The sequence below is a fragment of the Eurytemora carolleeae genome, unplaced genomic scaffold (assembly GCF_000591075.1).
Source record: "Eurytemora carolleeae unplaced genomic scaffold, Eaff_2.0 scaffold190, whole genome shotgun sequence".
NCBI lineage: Eukaryota > Metazoa > Arthropoda > Copepoda > Calanoida > Temoridae > Eurytemora > Eurytemora carolleeae.
Window position 1 is genome coordinate 192,926 of NW_019396577.1, and position 8,752 is coordinate 201,677.

Genomic DNA, 8,752 nt, shown 5'->3' on the forward strand with positions numbered 1-8,752 from the left:
TTTTTTTCACCTTATATCTCACCCCCCCCCTTTTGCCTTCATTTCACAATGTTATGCTTTGTTTTTCACATGGTTTACTATACTGTGTTTCACCATGGTTAACTGGAGTATATAAATACCTTCACATTAACCCACTACTAGTCAGTATACTAGTGTAGCCGCAGTGATACACCTATATTTCTGCATCTTATGTCCAATAAAGGGTATTCAATATCTTTTAAAGCGTAAATTCTGAAATTTTCCTCCACTTTTTCTGGAGCACAAATGCGCATTATCAATTAAATTTGCCAAGAAAAGTTTATGGATATCTCATGCATTCTTATCAGGCATAAGGGTAGGGATATTAAGACAAGCCACTCTAAAAAATGGAGTTATTTGAAAATACGATTTAAAAACAAACTATATTAGATTTAGAAACTATGGCGGTAGTAGAGAAGAATATTGAGATGGAAAATATATATGAGAATATTGAATACGATGGATTCCACACTTTTTACCAGGTTTACGTTGTGTTATCTCTTTTATTGTTATATTTTTATGTTCTAATATTTTGTTTGATTTATCATTTATGTGGTTAAATTTTTAACTATATACCTGTTTATATTGTTAACTATATACCTGTTTATATTGTTAACTATATACCTGTTAATATTGTTAACTATTCACTGTTTAAATTGTTAACTATATACCTGTTTATATTGTTAACTATATACCTGTTTATATTGTTAACTATATACTTGTTTATATTGTTAACTATTAATTGTTGATATTGTTAACAATGAACTGCTTAGGGTGTGTTCTCTAACTTTTATGCCTCGGAGTTCTGGGATCCTCAATTCTTTATTGACAAAGGAATAATCAATTAGATAATCAGTAAATCAATCAATTAGATAATCAGTAAATTAAAAATTAATCAATGAATAAATCGATTTATCAATTTTTCAACCAAACAATTTTAAAATCTAGACATATATATACAAAGGTAAAATTTATACAGAAATATTGGTACGACTTTTCGACCTTATAATTCCTCTAGTTTTTATTTTGCACCCAAAGAGTAAAAGCAAAGTAATTGCTTTGCATATCAGGGTTAAAAACTTCTTTTTTCCTTGTCAATAGTCTAAAAAGTGAAATAATGCTAAAATTTCAAACTGAAATAAATCCACGTTAGTAAAAAAATAATATGTGAATATCACTTAAATTTTTTTAAAAGTTGTTTTGAGAAATTGATTTACTTCAAGATGAGATAAATTCCACCAGAGAACCTGATAATTCTGTTCGGTCAGAGATATTAATTCCAAAATAAAAATAACTTTTCAAAAAGATGCCAAACTAGTTTCACTTTCAATTGACCTTTTCCATGTCAAGATTGCCATCTATAGTCTATACTGCACAATTCAGTACTTTTCAAAACTTAAATCCAAGTATTAATACTTTTTATTCCTAACTCTATAGACATTAAACATATTTAGTTTTTTATTGTTTGATTTAGGTTTGAGAATGTCGAGCAATATATGCATGCAAGCAAGGTAAAAATAAAAAAATAATTCGTTCCAAATGTTTTCAGAAAAATCTAGAAAAATCATTTTTTTCTAGGCGCTGCTGTTTAAAGATTTTACGGTGTTCAATGAAATAATGAAGGAAAAAGATCCTATGAAGGCCAAAAAGTTAGGTCGAAAGGTATTTATTTCTAAGGTTTTCAACGTTCTGAGTTGAAGGAAATTAAAAGTTTTAATCTAGAATCTGAGTTCAGTAATATTTAAATCACTACTGAGTACTGAACCCATTTTCGGGTTTTAGAGATAAGAAGAGCTACAAAAAGACTAAGCATGTATGAACAGATTTAAAATACAACATTTTGACAATCTCTAGCACTAACTGTACAGCGTACAATGTATTAAGGTTGGAAACTTCAAGGAAAGTATATGGAAGGATGTATGCAGAGATATAGTCTGCAGAGGATGCTGTCTCAAATTCTCTCAAAATCAATTCCTAAGGTTTGTCAGATTAGCAATTAATAATTTTTTATTGAAATTTTTTTCAATTATTTCAAAAAGTACATTTTTAATCTGAGTATCACCAAAAAAGCTCAAATGACATTTTCAAAATACATTTTGAAAAGAAAAGGATAAACATTTACACTTCGGAATATCAAATCATATCAAATTGGGAATATATATGGGAATTGATTCATTTGGGAAACATTTGAGAAATATATAAACAATATTTTCATGCAATTGTTATTTAGAGCCTCAGAGTTAAGGATATTCAATACATTAGTCATTACCTATGATGATAACTTTATAGGAAGGAAATCCAATATATTAACTATGATGATAACTTCATAGGAAGGAAATCCAATTTATTTACTATGATGATAACTTTATAGGAAGGAAATCCAATATATTTACTATGATGATAACTTTATAGGAAGGAAATCCAATATATTAACTATGATGATAACTTCCTAGGAAGGAAATCCAATATATTAACTATGATGATAACTTTATAGGAAGGAAATTCAATATTTTTACTATGATGATAACATGAAAGGAAGGATATCCAATATATTAACTATGATGATAACATTATAGGAAGGAAATCCAATAAATTTACTATGATGATAACATTATAGGAAGGAAATCCAATATATTTACTATGATGATAACATTATAGGAAGGAAATCCAATATATTTACTATGATGATAACATTATAGGAAGGAAATCCAATATATTAACTATGATGAAAACATTATAGGACTGAAATCCAATGTATTAACTATGATGATAACATTACAGGAAGGAAATCCAATAAATTAACTATAATGATAACATTATAGGCAGGAAATCCAATATATTAACTATGATGATAACATGAAAGGAAGGATATCCAATATTTTAACTATGAAATCCAAATATATTAACTATGATTAAAACATTATAGGAAGGAAATCCAATATATTAACTATGATGATAACATTATAGGAAGGAAATCCAATAAATTTACTATAATGATCACACTTAAGATAGGAATTCCAATAAATTAGCTAAAATAATAACATTATTGGAAGGAAATTCAATAAATTATCGATAATAATAACATTATAGAAAGGAAATCCAATAAATTAACTGAAATGATGACACTATAGGAGGGAAATGTTGAAAACAGATAAACAGCTGTTTGTTGAGTGTGCTCCCAGAGATATTAGGTAATTTTTTGTTAATTTTTATGAAAATATGTGAATTGAAAAATATATAAATCAACCTATAACTTTAAAATTTTCCTCCTTGAACCCTTTAATTTTGTATGTTTTTGCTTTATAGATCAATTATTTATTTACTTACTTACTTACTTACTTATATAATTAGATGGGGTGTAGGACTTGGAGTTAAAAATCCCAAAACTAAAATTCCCGGTCAGGTAAAGTTTATATTTACAAAGAAAAAAATATTATGAATTTTTAAAGAGACTTTTTATTGAAGAAGCACCAATTGATACATTGGACAATAGATGAAAGACAAAAAAGCGTATCTTAATTTAAGTTTTTTAACTTTATCAATTTATTTATTTTTAATTTTTTTATGAAACAACTTATTTGATACATGTATTTAATGCAGAATGCAGATAATCATTTTTCCAATCTTCTTGTTTCCTGACTGTCCTATTTTGCGCATTCAATTAGCTGCAAACCCCCCCCCCCCCTCCCCAGGATGGTTAATATGCAGTTTCGAGAGCTGATCAGGCAATTTGTAGTATTTCAATATCAGCTCTTGAGTTTCTGTATTTATTCCAGTTGTTTTTGATATCGGCCATCTATGTAGGTTTATTGCTGACATTGTTGTAATAAGAACTTCCCTTTGTCAGCTGCATTACATGTCTTGCAGTAATTTAGAAAGAAATTAAAAGACGTCCTAGCCTTAACTGCATTCGGTTAGGTTCAAGGTGATTTAGATGTTCCCCCTAGGAAAGGAACACCCAATGAAACCTTAAATTTAAGTTTAAATGGACTATTAATCCTTTTTTGCATTGTTTACATAAAAGAATTTTGTTTACCGTTGACACCAGCTATTTATGTTTATTTTCTTCCGATTTGATGATTCTACATTGTTAAATATATTTTGAGATGATGATACTTAAACAGAAAGGCTCAAAAACATTTCAAGTTTTCTAAATATCTCATTTGCGGATTTTACACAAAGTCTTCTTTCAGAATCTGTAAAAAAGCTTTGGCTTTGTTTTATAAACCTACTTAAATAGCTGATATCACACCGATAACAATTTCTTTAAAGTTTCTCAATGGAACATATATTGTGTTTATATCTCAGTGGAGAGGATTGAACTGGCTTGGTCAATGTTTAACAGTTGCTAAACAATTTATGCAAAAATATGATGAGCTGAGGGTAAATTTTTAATTGTTATTATTATTATTATTATTATTATTATTATTATTATTATTATTATTATTACTATTATTAGTATTAATATTAATTTAATTAGGTGTACGATAACGTAAAGAAGAATCGTGATGCAATGTCTGTTGTATACAGGTTTCTTCATTAAAAAAAAAGAAAAAAAAGACATTTATAAAATACGTCTACTTTTTTCAGAGACATTCTTCCCAGACTTCCCAGACTAGAATGATTTTTATTTTATGTTGATTCAGATAATTTACTTTATCAATAAAGTTCTAAAATGGTGATGTTAATTTTTTTTGATGGAAGTAGAAGTGATTTTGCGATAAATGCGTATATTCTTTAAAATACATATTTTATCAAACTATGTTTTTATTTATGTTTTTTAATAATTCTAAAAAAAATTTTCGACATCAATCCAATTGGAAATTATCACAAGATCTATGCAAATGAGTTGAACACACAATGGCTTTAACCTTTCCCTGTCAAATGAAAAGTTACTATAGCTTATAATGAATAGCGAATGGAATATGTAAATGTACATTTTACACTGTATGTACATTACTCTCCACTTGACAGAAAGGTCAATTGGGAAATTACTTGTATGACTTTGTAATCCCTCGCAGTTCCCTTACTTTTAATATTACGCAAAAGTATGAGCAAAGCTAATTAATTTGGTTACCTTTAAAGGGACCGTTCACTTATTTGGGTAATTTCAGGGTAAACTAAACAGCCTATTCGCTCTTGATTGGTAATAGCATTACTTTTCAAAGACAACTGTGGCCAGAGAAAAAGCCGATTTTTCGTTCAGAATTTGAGCAGAAAGGGACGGTCCCTCTCTATAGACACTAATTGATGTTTTTTTCAGTAACAGCAGCCCAATAACATTTAAATTTATTATATTTTAATGTCATTTTGTGTTCGTTATTATGTACTAAAATATGAAAACTTTTGATATTTGAGTTAGAAAGAAATTTACGTTTTTCGTATTAAACATGTAAAACATGTAAACATGTAAAATGTGTATTCAAAGACGACGTCTCTACTACAATCAATTAATCATTTCTCGTATTTTGGTTCGTAGATTTTGTAGATTTTATTCCCGTATGTGCACAACTTTTCATTTGTCATGCCGCGTTCAATTCAGCTTTTTACACAGGCAATACCAATTTTGAATGCAATAAAATAGTGTTATTTTAGAAAAAGAAAGTTAAAAAACAAAAAAAATTACAAAATAATGACATTTACAATTAACGATTAGATACTACAGTTTAATTTTATATTCGAAATTTATTTTGATTCACAACATACTAAAAAAAGCATCAATTAGTGTCTATAGAGAGGGACCGTCCCTTTGCGCTCGAATTCTGAACGAAAAATCGGCTTTTTCTCCGGCCACGGTTGTCTTTGAAAAGTAAGATTATTACCAATCAACAGCGAATAGGCTGTTTAGTTTTCCCTGAAATTACTCAAATAAGTGAACGGTCCCTTTAAAATTCAAAACATTTTTGATCTTCTCCAAAGCTCTTCCATAACAGGAGTTATCAAAGACTTTGCTAATTAAAGATTGCGTTTTATAATGTCGTCTTTTGTAATGGATTTAAGAGCTAGTATAACATATCTATAAAAAGGGGCACTGAACTAACTGAACTGTAGTCTGTACACTGTAATTGAACAGTGACCAGTGTTTACTTGTAAAGTGTTTCGACTACGGCTGTTACCTGGATTTCTTCTTGTCGCTCTTTTTCCTTTTGATCCATTTTTCCTTTTATCCTAAAATAATCTGATCATTTTCCTTCTTAATACCTTCTACTTCTAGATCTTATAAACCTGTAAGTTTTTAGCTAAGCACTGAAAAATGTTTTAAAAATATAACAAAATATGAATCTCATTGCTCTAAAGAAAATGAAGGATATTTACAGAGTGCTGTAAAGCTCAGAGTGCTAGACTTTAGATCTGGAATAATTATAATAGAATAATATTCAAGGACGTATACCAGTGTTATTAGAATTAGCATGGTAAGAGAAATACATCAAGTCTTTTTTATTCTTTTTAAGTTCTCAGCCCAAATCAAACTTAAAATTATTTTTTCACCTAATATGTGGCATATGTGCAGTATTGGGTGTATTACAATCTATTCTAGCTCCAGCAGATTGAACTCTAGCTCTATGCTCACTATATCGTCTTCTAGCCCACGGTAATTCCAGCAGTTCCCTAAATTTTTATTAAATTAAATTATTGATAAAGAAACAATACTTTATCAAAGGCATTGAGTCTTTGCCACAAATTCAAATTGTCTAATCCCCATATCCTGATGGTGTAAAACTTAAATAGTTCTAACTTAAATTATTAGAAATAACATAATTCACCGTTTGAAATATCTAACGTTTACAAATTTGGGTTGCAAAGATATAGAGATTAGAAAGTCATATTTTGGAGCAAAGACTTAGTTCCTTCGTGATATGATTTAATAATTTCAGTTTAGTCAATTCTAAAATCTGAAAAATATGTATATTATGATTACATCTTTTATCGTCATTTTTTAAAAATCTAGTAACCCTTACCTAGGTATTTTTTATCCTAATCCTATTGTGAACCTAGCCAAGGGTTTCCCCATGTGTGTATAGTATCATATAATTTCATTGCTGGAGAAATAATGCCTAACAAATGCAATCCAAGAATAAAGCCAAACAATCCAGATCTGCAGTCCCAAATGGTATTGAACACTCTTTCTCATCCGGAGATATCAAGTATGTTCCATTAAAAGAGCGGTTTAAAGGGCAGCTAGGGTAAGATGAATGCTGGAGAAAGGAGTGAAACAGCCTTTATCTAACTGGCAAAGAAAGCAGTTTCATCGGCCAATTTATCCCCGGGATCCCCCAAAACTCAGCAGATAGCACAAAGCATCTGATCAGAAGAGTCAAATGGAAATATATTTGTCATGTGTATTTAAATGAACTTTAGTTGGTCTAACACTAACCATTTGTATCATTATAATGTAAACATAGTTTGTCTACAACCATGCTTTGTTATTCCACTCAATCTTGGATTTTTACTACTGAATTCTTTTTAAGTCTATAACTACCTTCTCCTTGAAGGTCTGGTGGACTGTGTCCGTGTGTGTATGTCTGTTAATCTGTTATTTCTGGTGACTTCCATTTTTCTTCAGTTAAAGTTCTTGAAATAAAAGAGTGTAAGATACTTGAAGACAATGCTTTAAAAAAATGAACTCATTTAACAACTCTTTAAAAGAGAAATTGAGAATTCAAAGGATTAACTTTTTCATTTTAACATAAGAAGCAGATTTCAATCTTGAAAATATAAAATAGTTTTTAGGAAAATAATTTTTGGACTATTATATAATTATTACAAAATATTTTTTTTTTGTTATGATATTGTTCGTTTAACCCTGGGGCTTTATTGTCCAATATAGCTATGGTTTTGCCCTTAGAGTTAAAATAAGGGAGTGTGATATGTGTCCTTGGTCTAACTTTTGAATTGGCTAGCTCATTAAAAAAACCAAAAACCCATAACTTTAATAGTAAGGGTGCTATTTTTTAAAAATTAATAAGTACGTCGAAAAAGGCTGAAAAATATTTATTTTTACTTTTATGACAAATATTAACATGAGGCACATGTTAATACATGAATTTTTTAAGAGCTTTTCAAATAAACTGTTAACTAATTAATTAAAAAATTATGGACTGTTTTTGATTTTTTTAAACACTGTTTAAAGGTATACTTTACATTAAGACTTTAAAATTCTTTTAGCATTGCTTTAAATATTCCCCCTTCTCCTATGTATACAGATATACACTATTCAGTATTCAGGTCCAGTAGTTGCCTTGTTTACCAAGCAGAGATATGCCTACTGTTAATACTTAATAACTTAATACTCTAATAAATTTTATAATGAGTCGGTTAAGGTTCTAAAATTGGATTCTGTAAATTTTTTTAATATATGTTTTTATCATGTTAACATATTGTCTAGATTTTGAATATTACATGTTTTATCAATAAAGTATTTTGTAGTATTAGCTCTTCAAAACAATTCATGGGGAATTATAAGATTTCCCCTATACCCTCAGGGGAAATAACAATTTCTGGAAAGAAAAATAGTTAAAACAACAAATCTTTCGTAAAATTTATTTCAACTTTAGTCTCACTTGTATCTGCATGTTCATAACTGCATGTGTCTCAATGGTTAAATGTCATAATTGTTTATTACCATGCTTATGTCTGGTTTACATATATTTCAACTATGAATAAACCTTCTCAATGTTTTAGTGTCTCACTATTTTACTTTACTATTATTTTACTATTATTCCCATATAGTTTT

At 28.8% G+C, this 8,752-nt stretch overlaps 1 protein-coding gene across 1 annotated transcript; it reads left to right on the forward strand.

Moving 5' to 3' along the window:
* Positions 1-184: 184 nt before the first annotated feature.
* Positions 185-4,700, forward strand: LOC111705816 (uncharacterized). The gene is made up of 12 exons (XM_023478494.1): positions 185-203; positions 409-500; positions 792-852; positions 1,242-1,281; positions 1,493-1,529; positions 1,597-1,680; positions 1,903-1,997; positions 3,150-3,209; positions 3,370-3,421; positions 4,327-4,401; positions 4,499-4,548; positions 4,609-4,700. Exons 2-12 carry the CDS (start codon positions 420-422, stop codon positions 4,640-4,642), a joined length of 669 nt encoding a protein of 222 aa, XP_023334262.1. The 5' UTR covers positions 185-203; positions 409-419; the 3' UTR covers positions 4,643-4,700.
* Positions 4,701-8,752: the final 4,052 nt, after the last annotated feature.

Excerpts from the sequence above, each read along its gene's own strand:
- LOC111705816 (XM_023478494.1), top strand. The coding sequence starts at position 420 with ATGGCGGTAGTAGAGAAGAATATTGAGATGGAAAATATATATGAGAAT. Across the intron at positions 501-791 it reads GATTCCACACTTTTTACCAG|GGTGTGTTCTCTAACTTTTA; the intron begins GTTTACGTTGTG and ends TGAACTGCTTAG. Across the intron at positions 1,530-1,596 it reads AATATATGCATGCAAGCAAG|GCGCTGCTGTTTAAAGATTT; the intron begins GTAAAAATAAAA and ends ATTTTTTTCTAG.